Raw genomic sequence first — 19,892 nt, 5'->3', positions numbered from 1 at the left:
CACCATACAGAGTAGAAACAGGGGAGGGAGAAGTCCCTCTATGTCAGTTATTAAAAACAACAGTCTTAGTTATATTGCAGAAAGCTACTGCAAATTGTGCACACATTAACACATACAAAGTTTTGAGGAAGAAAATTCCCAAAATTTCATATTTTAACAAGAATAACTGTATAGAGTATATTAAGGTTTGTGATAATGAATATATTTTTATGCAGAAATACACAGAGAAAACATCAAGACAATTTTCTTCCACAGAAGCTTAATGACTAAACCAAAACAATACAAAAGTAAGCAGGGACAACTATGCTGCTGTCGGAAACATGGGGTCAGAGGATCATTCACAACTTGCCATATTGTGTTTGCAAATGTGTCAAGAGATTTACAAAAGGAGCTACTACTTGGGCAATGATTTTTACTTCATGTATTTAAGAAATGCCCTGGATTATTCTCATGCATTATTTTTCTGGAGCTGATAGTGAAATTCTGCAGTTTACCTTCTTGATATGGGAATTTTGCTGAAGAATATTTTATATAAGGCACTAAGCCAAATAAATGCTTCTTGTCATTTATGTATTTTAGATATTTTGGACTGTTAAGATAAATGGCAACACTGCCAGTCTGAGTTCCCAAACATCAAAACCACCAAATATGAGATTAGTTTCATTTAAAACCTGCTGATTTTAATGCATGGGAATACTGTGCCTTTTGGCAACTAACTCTTTAATTTCAGGTGCTATCAACTATTAGTTCACCTGTCAAAGTACGGGGAAATCCCCCCATACAGACAAAATACAAACCCAGCAATCAGATCAGACAGTAGTCACAGTAGCTGCCAAATATGACGATGAACAAGTTTACTGCATTGTCCACATATTGTTCCCTTTCTTAAAAGTTTTTTTATTTAAAACCCTAATTTGTTGTTAAATGAATGTTAGTTTTAGTATAAATGGTAACTACCGACAGCAAGGATAATTACAAATATCAACTCATTTCTTTGCCATATTTTGATAGTACAAGAATAAAACACAGGAAGGGAACAAGCCACGAAGAGATCCTCACTTTCCTTGAAAAGCCAAACAGCCCCCAGAAGTTAAGATTTCCTTTGGAATCAAAGCCCAGATTTTGTCTTTATAGTAATGTGAAGCTCGCCTTGTTGCAAGTTGCTGGATTGTAGTCAAGTATTTAAAAGACATATTAAACAGAAAGAGTAATGCTGACTTCTTTGGTAATAAGTTACAGAAATGATAGTGCGGCAGAGTTCCTAGGCAAAGGGAAAAATAGTGAAAAATCATTCATCTCCCCCTAAGAATATGGAGCTTCAAGGTAACAGAAAGCAAAATTCAAATATACATCTAATCTGACATCACAGATTTGGTTTAACATGGAAGCTTTCATAGTATTTCCTTCATGTTACATATAACAGATGGATCCATCTTGAATGGGTTTTCTTTAGCACAATGCAGCACACAGTAAAATGCAAGCTTTTCAAAGCTGCTACCCCCCAAGGAGTCTACCTTATCCATGCCATGTCCAGTTGTTCCAGTCATAAGCCAGTCTTAACATGCCAACATTTGGTTATGTTTTGTGTTACTGAAGTGGCATGTAAGAAAAAGAAAAGAGGGGTGGTGGTGGTGGTGACAAGATACAGGTCTATAACCGTGTTGTTGCCAGAGAGGTACACAGATCATTCATAGAACAGACCTGAAGAATCATGGGTCAGGTGTGAACTGCAGACAGGTAGGAATTGTGGCATTGTGATTTGATGGAAAAACCAAGAACACTGCCCATCTCTATAATCTTCATTCAAAAGTGCAACTTCTGCTACATTTGTTTCCTGCTGAATTTCTGACCTATGGTTCAGTAGTCTCATAAATCTAGCCATATGTGTGAAATTACAGGAAAGGGATGCAACTGATTTAGTGCAAGACATTTGAATATTTATCTGAACATAACAAACAAACAGAGGAAGATCAAAGACTCCATACACTTCTCCATAAGGCAGATGGTCATTTTTTAAATATAAGATCTTAAATATGTTGTTTATTTCTTAAGAGGTAGAAAATATCAAAATACTAAGAAAAAATGTCTAGCTTAAAACAATCAGTTTGCTTACTTTTTAAAAAGTCTTACTGGTGCAATTTTTAGGTTAATAAAAACAAATGAAGCTATGGAAGCACAGGATTTCGTGCTCTGTATAGGTTTTATTTACTGGAAAAAGAGAGCTTCTTTGTCTACTCAGTGCTCAAGCAGTATATACACAAAGGATCTCCTCCTCTTGCCCTGTTGGGGGCTATAAATCTAAAGTGGAATTTTTTCCCAGTGGAAAATTTTGGCGAATCCTGAAGTTCTAGCACTACACTTAGCTGGGTACAGTTTACATATAAGGCAGTAGAACCATTGATGTAAGCTCAGAACTACCTCTTCCATAATGCTAAGAAGAAAGCTAATAGAAACAAAAGCTTAATTAAATCTTTTGTACAAGCAGCAAAAGATCATACTCAGCTTCCAACACCGGCTGTCATCCTGTTTTAGCAATTTATACCAGCCCAGAGGCAGCCAAATTAACTACTGAATTGTGGCAGCCTACCTACAATTTGAGTTACTAAGGCTTGCACTCTGATTTCTCAGCACAGCTAGAGTACTGCTGATGCCACTGTCTCCACTGCAATTCAATAAGGCATTAAGTTAACTCAGAACTGACATTATTACACATTGGAAAGTAGTGTAAAAGCTCCTCTTTTCCCTCTTGCTGTTAACATTCAGTACTATTTTATTAAATATCTTATAAAAAGAACTCAGGCTATTTATACATTCAAACAATCACTGCAATAGAGTAAAGGAAATGAATTACTGGATTCTAAATTAAGAACAATTCTGGAGATATGCACACTTGCACACATACACACACCCCACACATATATTATATGTGTGTGTGTATATATAGATATATTTATAGATAGGTATATTTTATATATACTCCTTTTAAATTGGATCCAAGAATGCAGCACAGAATAGCTTCATTTAGCTCCTCTTTCACCAGAGGACAGGATTGTCCAGTTTGGAAAAGCCAGGTTCTTTTCTAAGGTCCATGTAGGTTCCATTGCTCACCCAGGAGTCATCGTTGGATTTCCTATTAAAGATTAAACAGATGTCTTAAATGTAAAGCTTATATTTTCCATACCCATGCTGTGTAATGCAATGTAGCACTATGCAAAAATACCCAATCTAGCCCACAAACCAGGTGCAGCCTTCAAATAGGGCAGTATAGCTTGGAGAGTCAAACTGTATGTCTGCACTTGGCCTTGAAGATAACACCTCAGCAGCCTAGTGTTCAGCTGAGATCAACACACTTTCTGCACTGTCACATACCAGTGCTTAGCACCCAAAACTAAATAAAGTCCACGTTTATTTCATGGTCTCAAAGGCAGCTTTGTGTGGATAAGTGGAAATATTCCTTTTCCCTCTCTAAAGATGGCTTGCCATAGTTACTGCATAAAGAGAGCCTGTAAGCTCTCAGTCATGAGGCAACCCTCATTGCACTAGATACCTTACCCTGAAAGAATCAGTCTGCTTTTAATCTAGTGTGCAACATTTCTCACACAATAAACAACTATTTTGAAACTAAATCAAGGGTTGTAACTTGTTGAAGAGAGAAATCAGTACTGAAAAGCCAAATGCATAATTCATATCTTCTCTAACACAAGGTAAAACTTCTGCTATATAGTAATTAAACTCTGTATTCTGTTAATTTAATCTACAGCACAAATTTCAGTTTTCAAATCATTGCTGGAAGGATTCAAATCCTCACTTATTCACAATTCTGTGAGTATACAATTGTGAAGTATTAGACTTTGCCTCTGTTCTGCTGGAAGCAACAGTTACTTCTCTTTAGTAGGTGTGATTGATGTGGTGAGTTAGCTCACCAGCCAGTCACACATCTAGTGGTCTAAGCCATTCCCTTTTTGCACCTATTTTAAATACTTTTGTGTTCCTCAAAAATACATTACCTATGCATCCAGAAAAAAATTATGATCCCAGATTTGTTAACTATGATACATAGGCCCATATAACATTCACTTAGGCTCCAACTCTTTCAGTGCAGAATGGGAGGTCAAAGGCCATGTCCTCACTAGCATTCCTTTTTGACTTTCGATAGCTGAAGTCCCCTGTTAATTGATTTACAACAGGAAGAAACAAAGTGCCCTCTGAATGGTAATTCTCTCCCCATAAAATAGAGGAAACATGTCCAAAAATGGCCCTGGAAATGAAAGGCTCCAACTCTGCAGACTTCTGCACAAGGCAATCCCACTGAATTCAGCAGCAGTTCAGAGAGATAATTAAGCTAAATCCAGCCACTTGACCTTGTTTGAAAGAATCAGAAATTCTACATTCACTCAGGCAAATTCAAAGAAGTTGCCATAAAGGTAAAAAATTAGAAAGAAATTCAGGGATGCAGTAATGAAAAGACAATATATAATTCTGAGTTTTAACTAAGTCTGGAGATTCTACATTCCCCAGGTAGAAAAATCAAGACTGCAGAAGAATCTGGAAAAAAATGGATCCTGCTTTATGGCAGGTTAGAACCAGATCTATAACAAGAATTGCAATACATGGTAGTACATGTTACTTATTATATAGTACCTGAAAAATCTAGGCTGATGCTCTAGATTGTTTTCTTCCAGCACCTTCCGTCGTTCTCTCTGTAGCTGCTCAATCCTCTGCTTCTGCATTTCAGCTCCTTCAATATTCCCTTCTTCTAGAAACCTGTAGCACCAGCAGCGATGAGAGAGACAATTGGTGTTCATATTCCCCATCTTTGCCAGGTCCTCTAGAGCTCCAGAATCTAATCTTTGCAGCAGGCAGTTCACAGTGTTTGAAAGATGAACAGCCACATCTGTAGGCAGCTGCATCATCCGAAAGCACTTCAGGAAAAGTAAGTCTCATGACAAGCTCAGAGGTGTAGTAATTTTGTATTCTTTTACTTGGGAATTAGAAACAGCAGAAATTCCACTGCAGAGAGAAGTTTCAAGTGCCTCAGTTTTTGGCTATTCAAACACAGGACACTCAACATCCAGTTGTATACTGTATACCTGAAGTACTGAAGTTTTAATATTTTTTGAAAGGTAGTTATCTAGAAGCATCGAAGAGCCAATTTAGGAAACACTGCTCCATCATGACTAGACCATCTCTGATAAGTGATTAAAATGTCTGTTTCAGATGAACATTAATGTAGAAATAGAAACACACTGCTGGTATCTGCACAAAATAGCTGGAGCTTAGGGTAAAGTGACCATACAAAAGATGAAGAACTATGTGAGGAAGACACTTAAAACTTCTTACCTTTGGTCTGGCCTAAAACGCGTATCAGTGGATGGGAGTAATGACCTAGCTTGCTGGTCCAGTTCATTTAACTCCAGTGCAAACTGAGTGAATCCATACCACTGTTCATAACCTTTAGGCATTGGATCTACAGAGGAAGAGTAAATTCAGAATCCTAATTAAATACTATCATCTTTAGGAGGAAAATTCCAAGCTCCCCTCACTCATTTGTTCCTCTCCAAACCACAGTTTCAGCTCTGGGAGAATATGACTGTTTTAATGATGGGACAAAAGGCAACATCATGCTTCATAATTGCCCTGCAACAAAACAGATTTCTGTTCTCTCTGCTGGAGCACCTCCTGTGTGAAGACAGGCTGAGAAAGTTGGGGCTGTTCAGCCTGGAGAAGAGAAGGCTGTGTGGAGACCTCATAGCAGCCTTCCAACAACTGAAGAGGGCCTATAAGGATGCTGGGGAGGGACTTTCACTAGGGACTGTAGTGATAGGACAAGGGATAACGTGTTAAATAGGGGAAGTTAGGTTGGATATAAGGAAGAAGTTCTTTACTGTAAGGGTGGTGAGGCACTGGAATGGGTTGCCCAGGGAAGTTGTGAATGCTCCATCCCTGGCAGTGTTCAAGGCCAGGCTGGACAGAGCCTTGGGTGACATGGTTTAGTGTGAGGTGTCCCTGCCCATGGCAGGGGGGTTGGAACCTGATGATCTTAAGGTCCTTTCCAACCCTAACGATTCTATGATTCTAAACAGAAGGTCATGTTATTGTCATACTGCTTTTTTCAAACTACAGTAGACAAAACCCCACAAGTCTGGGAGAAGTTCAAATATGGCTGTCATTACAGAACTGAGCACTGTGGGCTATCTTCCAATGTTTAATACATGAAATACACAACACTTCTCTACACAGGAAGTGGGAGGGTTTGTTCCTTTTTTTCCTTCTTCCTTTTGGGGTCCTCAATACCCACTTCATGCCCAAATATGAAAACGAGGGAGAATGAGGAAAATGCAGGAAGCCGTGGGATTAAGTTCTCCGTATTATTAAAAATAAATTAGGTATTCTCCTGGTCTAAATTTTAAGTGCTGACAAAAATCCAGTATTTGACATAGAAATAACAAGAAGTTGGGGCCTAATAAAGAGATGAAAATAATAAACTTTAAGCAGATCTTAAAGTTCTGCACATTATCCATTCTGATCACTAACTTGCTCTCCATATGCAGTTTGAAGATGAAGTCGTCCCACAGTATAAACTTTCATGCCACTTCCCAAAGAGTCGATGCACAACTTTCCCAGCTTTATCCATGACACAGCCTTCAATCTCATGTGCATTTGGATTCCAATACTTTGCCTAGAAGTAAGAGGAACAAGAGGAAAAAAGGTGCATAAGAGATGAAGTGTGAGTGATTTTGCCATGTCAGTAGCACCATGCAAACAACTACTGTTAGTACTATTAACCAGCTTATTAAAATACTAACATTGAGAACTGTATTTAATTTGTTTACCTTTTTTAGGGGCAGTATTAGATGCCTTGTACTGAAGCAAAAGCTTATTAACACCACAACCTGTCCCTTAAACTCCTCTGAAAACTTGCAAAGGGCTAGAAAAGAGCACTGGGTGAAGCACCATGCCTAAGCCCTGGTTCTATAGCTGGTGAATGAATGTAACTACAGCACATGCCAATGGGTTATCATCAGGCATGTGGTAAACCACTGTCAGCAGACACCTTGTGCCTTCCTCTTTCATCAAACACACAGTAGTTTTTCATCATATTTCTTCCTTCCATTTCCTCATACATTTTTGCACCTCCACTGGAATCACCCGAGAAAGCTGCTGCTTCTGTTTCTTATCTGGCTCTATCTAGTGAACAGCAGTTCCTTCAGAGTTAAAGTGTCTCAAAGAACCACAGGTAATTACAGAGAAATACAGGAAAATAAAGCTCGTAAGCAGTTGTACTGAGCTTCAGCAGAGCATCCACACACTGCTGCGTCCGTTAGAAAAGGCACTGCCAACACTGCTGTGGTTATTGCTGTGGTTACCTTTATGAAAGTCAGTTTGCAGTGGCAAGTGTCATCATTGAGGTTTTTGATGATGATCTCTCCATAGTGTTCAATCCATCTTTGCCCACTTAAAATGTTATGGATGCAAGATGTCACCTTGTTCCATGCAAAATGGTCTTTAGAACTGTAAGAAAAATACACACAAGAAAAATCTTATTCTGTGGTCAAATGAACCCTCAACTTGTGGAAAAACAAAAATAATTGTAGAGAACATGATTAGAAAAACCCCACAAAACCATTTTTTTCCCTGGAATGCCTCATGTTCTTGCCCCACACCTTCTCAAAAGCAAATCCTATGACAACAATCCTGTCTCCCAGAAGGCTCCTTAAGGGATTTTACTGGTTGACCTGTAACGAGCACTCTGACAAGCCTGCATAGGAACACTGCAGATTTTGTTTTTAATTAAACTATACTCAACACTTACCTACAGTGGCTGCTTACTTACTTAGACAATAAACAACAGATACACAACTGGTTCTGTTTATCATTTACAGTAATGATTTACGTAGTGATGATGGCTATTGGCCTCACCTACAAACCAGGACCCCATGGTGTTATGATCTGTACAAATCTAGGTACAAAAGACAAGAACAGCCATAACACCCTCTCCCAGGAACCCATATTCAAGCAAAAGAATTCATAGCTTCTTTTACCATGCAGTTTGTCCCTGTGAGTTTATAATGCATGAAGCTTGAAATTCAACTCAAGTATGAAACTACCAGTTTTGCTTTTATTCAAGATACACAGGAGTAATGTTTTCTATTTCACCTTTTGGTTTTTATAACCTTCTGAAGAGTCAGTGGTTCTGTTTTATGCTTCAGTTTTTGGTTTGGTGAGGGCTTTTATTCCCTGCTTCCCCTCTCCCCCCCCCCCCTTCCTTTTTAAATTAAATCCTAATCACTAATTCTTCCAAAGGTCTAATACAGCACAGCATAGCTTGGTCTCATCTGCATAACTGTGGCTCCTGTGTGTACAAGCATGTCTGTGCCTATGTGTGAGCAGCAATGCACAGTTGCAGCACTTACGCTGGAAGAGTTACATGTGTTGTACCAACTGGAACAATTTCCATGGACTTTCCCCAGAATTTGTTTTTCCATCTTACATCTGAAACAGGAAAATGAAAGAAAAAGACAGTTTAGTCATAGGCATGCGTGAATAAATCTATTTCTGGGCTCTATTTGATTTTCAAGTAATGAAAAATAACAAAGTACATCATAATAAAAGTGTTAAAAGAATGCTGTGGACCTTAGAACATGGGATTGGGTTTGGTTTTTTTCTCATTATATAATGGATTATTGAAGTAACAGAGGTCTAAAAGTCACTTCTCAAGAACTCTTTGAAATGAGAGGAATTTGAATAAGCTACAGACAGCATGTACTTCTCTGGAATTCATCAGGTTTTATTAAGACAGGCTGCTATATCCAGTCTTATTTATATAGTATTCAGTTACTGAATGAATTTTTGGTCAGCTCTGCTTTTTTGCCATCAACAGGACTCTTGTGTCTTTGTATTTGTTTACAAAACAAAGAATTAAACTGAATAATGAAACCCAGACTAATGTCAAGAGTTCCAATTTCTGTTCAGTGTGGCTCCATCTGTAATAACTCTAATCAAGCCAGCAGAGTCAGTCATAACAGAATTAAAGGTTATAATATGGCTACATTGCCAACTGAAAAAACACTGGGTGAAGGATTTTAACTGAGTTAGAAGTATAGTTATGTTCTGTATACACTCCAAAAATATCCAGCCACATAGGCACTGTGACTGACATCTTCACCAGCATCACAGAGCAAACAAAGCTCCAACGCACTCCTTTTGAAACACAATGTTCAGAGTCAAGCAGCACAATTTCTTACATACTGTAATAATGTCAGCAGAGAAAGACAAGGTAAATATATTTATCCTTGCTGTTATTCTCATTTTTGGATATTGTTTTCAGAAGAGGTTTACACGATCTGCCAAGGCTCCAGATTTAACTTGTAGTTTTTCACACTGTGTTCTAGCTTGTTTGATTTATAGATAGCTTGAGGTACAACTCCTCCTTACTAAAGAATCCCCCTCAACAAATCTGATTTCAAAGAAATGCAGTTATTTGTACATGAGAATAATCAATGTTATTTAAAAAACTTGAGTATTTTTCTAATGGCAGAAGATCCAAGCAAGAGACATGCAAGTAAGTATAAGCTAGCCTTTCTTAAAGTCATTCTAATACACTTTAAGCAGGGAATTTCACATTTTCCAAATTTCTAGATGCCTCATGTAAGACATACAATGAAAATATTCTGAACACTGTAGAAGTAAATGATAGACTGAAGAGTTACCTTGCCAAAAAGCAAAATTCACAGATTCAGCATGGCATGCAGAAATAGGTGGATGGTGACTGACCTAATAGCAAGACGTGAAAGGGGGAAAAAAAAAGATGGACATATTAACACTTGAGCAGTCATTTCAGTTTGGATTCTTCTGTTTTTCTCCATAATTTTTCATTCATATATAGCATTTACAATTTGAACGGTTACTTTCCCTTTGCAGATGTGTCCTGAAGGGGGTGTCAGTGAGATTAATATGGTACTGAGACCTAGGAAGCCTTGAAAGAAATGAGAAGTACTTATTTTAAAAGGCCTGTGAATTTTGTTCATTGAGTGAAAATCGAACTATTTATTTTGTACCTGGTCTCTAAGGTGATAATTATATTTACCCTTAGGATCTCTTAACATATTGACAGAAGCCACACTTTGAGCACACCAACAAGAATAAAATAAGCAAAGGGATAAATTCTTCTGTCTAGCAAATACCCACAAAACCCTGACTATGAGGGATGAGGCAGCAATCAGAATCCCTGAGGGGGGCATGGGTGGAGAAGTCAAATTCCATCTAGCAATCCCTATCAGCTGCAGTGACACCCCCGGTGCTAAACTCTATCCATACACACTGCATTTAATCAGCTTCGAGTAATAGCACGTACATGAATTAGCACAACCACCAAAACAGCAAAGCAAGGACTGTGAGTAAATAAACAAATACACAGTGCAGACTATTAGAAGGAAATAGTAAATAGTGAAGTAACTGCACAAAGTGAAAGCAGCCACCGCTCTTCCTTGGCTGTAAATTCACCCTTCTGGTTGAACACAACAACTGACCAGGACTGTCTGTTTGATGTGCAATGCCTACTGTTCTTTTGACAAAGACAACTTTATTTTCAAGTCCAATTGCTACTTCCCACTATGAATTCAATTTCTTAAGCACCTACATGGCTCAAATGAAGTTTTACTTTCTGCTGACCGACACCCAGCCTGACCCAAGCAGCGATCAGTCCCTTCCAGGTGACTCCCCGCAGTTTATATACTGGGCATGATGTGCTGTAGTATGGAATATCCCTGTGGCTAGTTTGGGTGAGGTGTTCTGTCTCTGCTTCCTCCCGGCTTCTTGTGCCCCTCCTCACTGGCAGAGCATAAGAGACGAAAAGTCCTTAATCAGAGTAAGAGCTACTGAGCAACAACTAAAACATCGGTGTGTTACTGTCACTGTTCTCAGTCTAAAGCTAAAACACAGCACTGCACCAGCTACTAGAAGGAGAAAAATAACTGTTACAGCTGAACCCAGGACAACTAATTAATCTCAGCTATGCCCTAATCCACCAAGAGCAACACTCTCACGGCAGCCAGATTAACCCCAAATGTCACTATAATTCATGGGTTAAATTTAGCTCTTACTTAAACTGTTGTAATTCTAGAATAAGGTCATAGTGCTAAGTGGAGTTATTCTAAACTCACTCTAGTAATAGAACAGAATCTCTGCTGAGGGCTTTTTTTCCTATATTTTGACTATCTATTCCATGAATTACATACTACCTGCGCTAACACATTATCTAGAGTAAGCATCAAAATGCTTGCACAAGCAATAAGCAACAGCTCCTGATGAAAAGAGGAATATTTAATGCTTGCAAGCTGCATGAAATGTCTTTCCCTCTATGCTGCCCTTCATTCCTAATATTCCTCCATCCCATATGATTATAGTACCTTTACCACTCCATATATCACATCACTTATATGCTTGTGTTGGAATGATAGTTAATAGCCCAAATCCCCTCATGTATTAAAATTCCTCTTAAAAAATGCAGCCTTTGTACTGATTTATTCATAAACACTCAGACCTTGACGTATACATCCTTCACCTACTAGGCTGTGGTACCAGATTTGAAAAGCTTAGCCCAAAAGTACTTGGATAGAAAGCAGAAATATTCATGGTACCACAGAAAATACTAGTGGTTGACTGACTCACACAAGGGATATAATTGTTATCAAAGAAGACATTAAATAGGTGAAGATACAGTACACGCAGAAGAAAATGACAAGAATGTGAATGCAGTCATGATCAGATTTCAGCATGGGGAACTGCACTCTATTTAAACAAGTTATCTAGTTACTGGAGTAGGCAGCCTGCCAGCCTCTGCTGCTCGAGTGTCAGCTGTTGGTTGTTATGCTCCACCCCAGAATTAGCAGAGTTTCCTCAAAATACAGTTTCCTTCATGTATAATTCTGCAGTGTCCCTTGAGTTTTTGCTGGCCTCGGGTCAAAGTAGTGTTGCATTTTGCTATTAATTCCAGAGGATTCCAGCCATGCTTTTAGAATTAAGCAGTGTATCACATAGCAAATCTAAGGGTTGCAGCATACAATACCTGTTCCGCAAAGAACTGGAAACCCTTATCTTCACGAATACATTCATAGGTTTCTCCAAGCACAGGATTAAATGGCTTACTTCCAGCTCGGTAGTAACTGGAGGCATATGCAGAGACCGCAAATGCAGCTATATACACCTGGGAATAACATACGTGGAACTGTGATTAATTCATTTCTACAGCCAGGCACAATTTTTTTCTATACATTCTGATTTAACAGAAGGAAAGAAAAATTAGGTCATATCCTGACCTCAGATTCTGTATTTTTCCCATCATTTGCAATCTACAAACATGAATGCCTCTTGCAAGTTAAGCACTAGCTCACACGTTAAGAGAATTGAGTTTTCAGAAAGGCATCCACCGGTCTGCGGATGGGATTATTAGGGTCAAACACTGCAAATTTAATCAATGGAAACCAGCATTTCTGAAAGCCATTTGAAACAGTTTAGCATTCTCCAACGGTTAGAGCAGTAACCTTAAAAATCACTGTTAGATTTTGTATTATAACTGGCTTTTATAGCTATGGTCTGTGATTCTATGGATCTATCAACTATCCTTTTCCTAAACATGGCACAGGAATTTGGTTTTCACCAAGTTTGTTATTTCTAATGCAGTTTGAGTTGAATTGCCTTTTATCTACTGTGTGCTATTACCAAATTATGAAACTGTTCTTGATTATGACTGAGACACAGGTAACCTTCCCAAATTTTTGCAGTCAACTCAAGCATAATTCCTCCTACACCTGAGGAATTAGAATCTGGGGTTAGAATTCAGGTTTCTCTTGTACCATTTTTCTCCCTTTTAATTTCCTTTTCCCCATCTTCTGAAAGTGTAGATGCTCTCCTTTCACAATTTCTGAAACTGAATCCACTTCAGAATGGCTATTTTATGAGCTATTGCAATTACTATGCAACAGCTAGCATTAGTTTTGCCTCAGGAATTTTTCAAAGGCAAAGAATACTCCAGCCTGAGGTAATTTCCAAATGCTTGGGTGTGGGAAGGAGGGAAAAGGATTTTTTTCATTCCTGTATGAACAACTAACTTCTGCTCATTTCCTTTTCCTTTTCACATATGTTCTCAAAAGAACATGAAAAGCTATGCAATGAAAACCTCAGGAAATATCCCCAGTGAATACTCACACTGTCTTGAGAACAGACACCAAATTGTAACCCTTACAATGTCAAATTGAGCAAGAGGCTTTTCAAACAGTATTTATAACATTTTACATTCATTAATAATCTCATGTTAAGATATATTGATTTAAAAAGGCTTAATTCAATTTAAGGGACAATCTATAGCTTCCATTTAAGAGAATTTAGAGAGCCTTTAATTCTTTATTTATGGGCTTACATATTAAGTAGCTCTTGTGCACCTGGAAGCAGAATGATCGAAATGCATTTTTCTCTTTTTCTTTTGCCAAATGCTGAATTCAGGGTTCTGCACTGACAGAAGGTGACACCATTCTTGTACCCAGCATACACTCATATTCCCTGGTTTTGGGATCCTGAACATTTTGGATCAACCCCAAAACTTCACAAAACCAGTTAATAAAACAAATAGAGCTCACTCAGTCAATATAAAGATATCACAGTAGGGTGGGACTGGAAGATCCACCACAATTGTGTTACCAGATTAGACAGCCTTAAAAAATAAAGGATATTGTAGCTGTCACACTCAAGAGAGAAGTATATTAGTCCATAGTCCCCCCTAATCTTACAGAGTAAGAGCTGCAAAACAGAACTAAATTATTTCTCTGTTTAACCTTGCAGGACAACAAGGTACTCGAGGAGAGAGACTTCCTGACAAAGCAACGGAGATCATGCAGAAGAGTAAAAAAACGGGGGGTTATGTAAGTATGTACGGATAGATCTTTGGTGAGTCTGCCTTTCAGCTGGGAAAAAAACAGAACAGAACATCCTCACTTCTTTGGTAGATTGTTTTTATATTTAACCTATTCTAATTACGCTGAATGTTACTAAATATTTGGAATAACATATTTACCATCCGTTCAAATGGGTTAGGCATATGCGCTGCTTTATCTAGCAGTTCACTGTACTCCAGCTCCTCGCAGAGACGCTGAAGGGTGTTAAGTGGCTCATTTAATTCAACAGGCATGGCCACTTTGGAGAGATCCTTTCCTATGTTATTTCTCAGGATATTCCACAGGCTGATGTTACTTGTATTAGGACATGGAGCTGGTAAACATGTTCTCCGTTTAGAACTGCATCCAATTCCACTTTCAGAAATACAGTCTGAAAAGGAAGCAAGTGGCACAAGAAGTCAATTCACTATTTACTTGGTTTCATCCCCTTTGCAACATATGTTAAAAAGCAAACATCTTTTTTCGGTCAAAAGGTCCTTCCACCCTCACAATTCATTCATGTAAGTATTTCATTTGTGGTTTGAAGATAGGTTCTTATTAAAAAGATAAATTTAAGAATATGATTTTAAACTTCTGTACGTTAACTGAGGTAAATGCCAGGTACAAAATACATAGAAAACTACCTCCCTTCCCCTTACAGGCTATAGGAATGGCTTAGGCTTTACACTGAATTTGAAAGAGTAAATACTATAATTAAGTTGTGACAGAGATGGATTCCTATCTGTTTCAGGGACAGAAAACCTCCCTCCTTGACAGAGCTTCAATTAAGCTGATATTTCTCAGAAGGCAAAACGTATGTTACTGTTCCAAGCATAATAACAGTTCCTACCTATCTTTCTCTACTTTCTTGAATACTTCTAGCAGGGAAATTTATCACACCATGGATGTATATATATGCAGGCTTTTTCCAAAGTGCTCCCCATAGCACTTAGCATTTAAAATAGCTTTAGATATACCCACATGTTGGGGAAGAATTGGCCTCTTGTAAAGGTGGCAAAGCTGATGTAACTGTGGAGCTATGTGTTTGCTGAAGATATAAAACAAAAAAAAAAAAAGAAAAGACTCATGTCAAGAGTCCTTGACATGAATATCTGAAGTCTGTGTTACCATTTCAAAGCAACTGGAACAGGATAAATAGTTCCAAGCGTGCCATAAAATGATTTGTCAAAGAATCAAAATGGAGCTACAAGCTTCTGCAACAGGCATTAGTCTGAAGTGATTACATTGCTTAACTGTGCATCAGTCTCATTTCAGAGGAATACAGCTGCTACTACAAGAACATATTTTATCTTTCAACATCCTTAGAGGCACTTGGGAAGCTCCTAATCGAGAAATAGTTACTGTCTGGAGACATTCGGGTGTCAACCCCTGTCCTCACCTGGCTTTTCCTCACACAGCTTTGCTTTGGGAGGAGTTAATACAGCACTGGGCAGCACTGTGCTACACGTGCCAAAGAATCACTGCCCTTAAATGCATTCTTTCAACCAGTATTTCCTCTGCTGGTCCAGTGACAAGCATGATACCAGCAGTGCTTCCAAAGTGACCGAAAACCACAAGGGCTAACTTCTCCATCACTGCCATGTATGGCGTATGCCACAGATGGAAGTTTTCAAGTGTAATCAACAGCCTTAAAGTTCTGAGGAAGAAGTTTCCATCTTTCCTGCCCCTCACAAACTAAAAGTCTTAATATCACATATGACCAAGTTACTGTAATGAGGACAGGTGAACTATTTGAAGTCTACTGCCTATCTCTTTCTTTCTGCATAAAAATGGCACGGGCAGTATGGATAATAAAAAGAAATCTACCTGAAACAATTATACTGTTAAGAGGTTGGCTCCTATACTTCCCTCTTGGAAGAATTTATTTAATAACAGAACAGACCAAAAAGAAGGACGTTCCCTCAGATATCTCAGGAATGAGCGCATCTCTGGAGAAGGAGGTAAACGTGAAAAAATTATCCTTGCTCAAAAGAGCTCTCCAAAATGGGATTTGGCTATGCCCTTTGACAGTTTCTGATTAAAATCTTATATAGAATATTAATTGAATGAACTACATATCCTGGACCAGCCCATTAATTAGGGTAAAACAGTGACAGAACAGAGTGTACAAACAACTAATGTATTCAGATACCGTATTTTCTATCCAGTGAAGTTTGGCCACCCCCCATGAAAAGAAAAGCCCATGCAGTTCTGGTTTGTAAGAGCTGTGACAAACAGGCAGCAATAATACTGAAGGCGATTAAGACATCTGACCTCCAGCTAGACTCAATGACTTTTAAGGCCAGACTGGACTATTATCATCATCTGGTCGGACCTCCTACATTACAGTAGCCAGAGGATTTTATCATAATCCCACAATTTATGGTTCAGCTAAAGCCCTGTAGGAGAAAGACATCCAGTTTGGTATTAATGAGTGGTAGGCTGCCCAAAGCACAAAAATATCAAGTACCAGAAGCACGTGGCAGTGCTGCTAACACGGAAAAGCTTCAGTAATAGTTTGTGTTACAGAAGATGAATAGCCACACTAGCACAGTTTTCTAAGGTCCAGGTCATGAGATAAGTCAATCTTTAATTTTTTACTATCTTTCAAAAAAAGTCTTAATTTTAAACAGTTACAGAATACCACAGATCTCCAGACATATCAAACTACCCAAATTCATAGGGATCTACTGGTCCTTTGAGATGATCAGGAAACAGCTGCTGGTAAGAAATCACCATTCAGCATTTGTGAAGATAAAATATATATATATATATATATATATATATATATATATATATATATACGGATAAAGTGGGAAGAACACTGTGGTTAGCTGAAGGGAGTTGAAGGCACAAACCCAATTAGTTTGTTATGACCAATTCTTTTCGAAAGTTTAATAAACATATGTACTAACAGGACTATCATGATTAAAACATGCAAAAAAGAAATCCTTACAGTCATACACCAGGCCTGCCAGTGTGTAATTATTCTCAAGTTCCTTTAAACACGGAGTTCTACTAAAACCAACAGATCTTGCAATGCGGTGGTTAAACTGCAGACTGAAAAAAAACCCAAACCAGACTGACATGAAGAAAATTACTTTTTGGAAAAAAAGGGGGAAAAAAAAGCAAGCAGCTAGGCCTTGCTACTTTGAAAAAATCCTGTAGCCATGAAAGGAACTGAAAAGGAGTGGGAGTTGCACCAGAGCAGCCAAGGAAATAAGTGTTTCTCTGCTGATACAGAACCACCATGCGGCTTAATCAATGGTACTCAGGCTCTGTTATGCAGGTTAATCAGAATGTGCTATTCTAAACCAATCTGAGGCTGTAAGAGAAAAAAAACACACAGGCTGTTTATGTTTCAAAACCTGTAACATCAAATAATTTCTAGCAAGAGAAGAAAAAAAAAAATCCAAACAAAAATAGAGAAAGTTCTCATAACATGGTGTAATAAGCATGGTGCAATAAAACACCGAACTTACCTAAAGTTTGTCTTTCACTCTCTATGTCATTGCTTAGGTTATCTTCTGAGACATTATCACTGATATCACTTGCATATGAGTCATCATCTGATACCTGATTGTGTGGTGGAGAAATAAGCAAAATAATCAATCACTACCATAACCCCATATACACATGAAAACTGTTACTTACTGCTGCAATTATTATTTTAATAGATTTGAACTATTTAAGATGTGTTTCAGTATCAGAGGAAAGTACTAAGAATTTCTAAGACACAACTGAGTTTGGGAGAGATCACCATCACTGAAAATTCAGCTATCCTTTTAGTGGAGACATGCTTCATCTTCTTGGCCCCACAGCTACGGAGGCTTTGCTCATATTGGAAGCCAAGGTTTTTATGGAGTCTGAAATAGCTAAATGAGCTAGTAAGTTTCAGTATGCATGACATCAGCCCCGAAGTACCTACAGCTACCAGGAGGACAGCTATGAATATATTTCTACAATACAATTTCTTAAGCACCTGTATAATGACTAAAGGCAGACAATATATGCAATTTCTGCATATTAGCTACTTAATGGCCGTTTGCCTCAATTGCATATTAAGACTTCTCCATACTAATTGTTATGTTTTACTGTGAAGATACAATGACACCAAATAAATACAGGCAACATATTAGCTTCTAAATGCTTTGAAAATTGACATTTTCTGGCAGTCATCTGATGCGTAGTTAGCACTCAGGTCAAGTAGCAGATAAGAAACTACATCAGAATGATACCAATCTCAATGCTCAGACCTCATTTTCTGAAGAGCTAGCAGACAGTAGGACTTCCTGTGCATCAAAAAATTCAGTGAGAGAGTCAGCTACAGAGAGTCTGCTTTCATTGGAGACCTGGTGAACCAGAGCTCTGCTCTCTTCTCTTGAATTTTCCTGTTTGAAAGAAATAAAAAGTTTTGAGAAGAGAAGCACAACACACAGCATTCAGGCATGCAATTCCAGTCACTTAAAGGGCTGTAAAACACTGGGAGAAGATTGCACATGCTCCTCTCCAATTTAGTGAAAGTAGCATGTGTTTCAGAGGGATTTAAAACCAAAGTAAACTAGGACACAGGGAAGAAAAAGAGAAGGAAAAAAAAGCCCGGTGCATATACAGTACATGGCTTTTGCTGCTGCTGGCCTGTTTGACTGCCATGGAGATCTTGGTAACTCCTCTCATGGGAGCCTTACAGATCACTGGCATAAGCAGAGTCCCAAAAGGTGGCCTAGCAAAGGTGGGATGACCAGTGAGGCTTGGTTCATTTTACAGATGCAGTAAAAGAATCAGAGAATATCGTGCACTATTGTTTTCCCTGATAACTCCAACACTGCTAAGGAAAAGGACTAGCTGACCCAAAGGAGCGTAATAAGCTGCTCTGAAGTTTTTCTGCATGAGATGCTTTACTAACTTGTAACCATGACTGCCCTATGGCAATTCTGCAGGAGGTGTAGTGGTTTACTTTCAGAACAACATAATGAACATTCTGACGAGCCTATAATCAAACCGACAAATCTTCTTTCAAAGTTTTTCTGCTGGCAGATTTTACTATGGTATGGCATGTTATTCATTATGTGCTAATAACGGTGAGATGGTAACAAACCAAACTGCTACCTTACAAAAGACTTTTTTTTTATGAATACTTCTGATACAGCAGCAAGAAGAGAAACCTCAGCATTGCCTCAGCACTGCCTCTTCTGGGGGTAGGCAGTTACACTAGCCTACAAGTTAAAAAAAAATCTTACATACGTGGGCATTGCTACTGGGAATGTTTCCAATAGCATTCTGAATCTGAGAAGGAAAGTGAGCAGGAAAGGCTCATAAAAGAACAGCAGGTTTTATATCTATCACATGAGAGCTTAAGGTTGTCTTCTTTCATGTTGCCACTCTGGCATGATAAACAACAATATAAACTGCCCAATAAACAAACTAAACTTCACCTTACGCAAAAGCTTGGGATACTAGTTTATATTGCTTCAGTTTTCACAGGTCTATCACAGCACCGGATGTATCATTTAGAGCCAAGTTTTGTGCAGTAGCCCTGTCTTCTTCACAGCAGCATTTCTGGATCACAGTCCTCCCACAGATACAAAATGAAACTTCTCCAGTATAAGAAATTTCATCCTTAAATTCCATCCCAAACCAGGACAGAAGGAATTTGTGAACTGAATCTCTAAAGAACATTCTGAAAGCTATTTTTGTTGTGTGTGTGTACTGCATAGAACAAGTATCAGAATCTATTATCATTGAAAGGACTCCCACTAAATAAGGAAATAAAGAACTCCTGAAAGTAAAAACAACAGATTAATGCTTGCATGGATAACAATTTAAGTGTTGTTCAAATTCTCATGGGATTAAAAGCAGAAGGCATTAGAACAATAAACTACCTTAAAACTACCTCAAATAGGAAGAAAAGCTCCAACAACCACCACCAAAAAAGCCCTGAACAGCTAAATATTACCAAAACAC

The 19,892-nt window shown here is 38.3% G+C and overlaps 1 protein-coding gene across 2 annotated transcripts in view; it reads right to left on the bottom strand.

Annotated features, from left to right (window-relative positions):
* Positions 1 to 2,020: 2,020 nt before the first annotated feature.
* Positions 2,021 to 19,892, bottom strand: part of OSBPL3 (oxysterol binding protein like 3) — a 39,757-nt gene continuing 21,885 nt past the window's right edge. For both annotated transcript variants that reach the window (XM_057420442.1, XM_057420443.1), the window contains 11 exons: positions 18,185 to 18,319; positions 17,411 to 17,504; positions 14,069 to 14,319; positions 12,068 to 12,205; positions 9,711 to 9,774; positions 8,415 to 8,493; positions 7,368 to 7,512; positions 6,535 to 6,679; positions 5,341 to 5,467; positions 4,642 to 4,764; positions 2,021 to 3,130 (listed from right to left, as the gene is read on the bottom strand). In XM_057420442.1, the coding sequence (XP_057276425.1) occupies positions 3,034 to 3,130; positions 4,642 to 4,764; positions 5,341 to 5,467; positions 6,535 to 6,679; positions 7,368 to 7,512; positions 8,415 to 8,493; positions 9,711 to 9,774; positions 12,068 to 12,205; positions 14,069 to 14,319; positions 17,411 to 17,504; positions 18,185 to 18,319 (1,398 nt within the window). In that variant the 3' untranslated portion in view covers positions 2,021 to 3,033. The remainder of the gene's footprint in view (positions 3,131 to 4,641; positions 4,765 to 5,340; positions 5,468 to 6,534; positions 6,680 to 7,367; positions 7,513 to 8,414; positions 8,494 to 9,710; positions 9,775 to 12,067; positions 12,206 to 14,068; positions 14,320 to 17,410; positions 17,505 to 18,184; positions 18,320 to 19,892) is intronic.

The sequence above is a fragment of the Pezoporus wallicus genome, unplaced genomic scaffold, assembly GCF_028554395.1.
Source record: "Pezoporus wallicus isolate ANWC-B61680 ecotype Strahan unplaced genomic scaffold, APGP_CSIRO_Pwel_v1 contig_5441, whole genome shotgun sequence".
NCBI classification, from domain to species: Eukaryota; Metazoa; Chordata; class Aves; order Psittaciformes; family Psittacidae; genus Pezoporus; species Pezoporus wallicus.
This window is presented reverse-complemented; position numbering and strand designations above follow the sequence as displayed.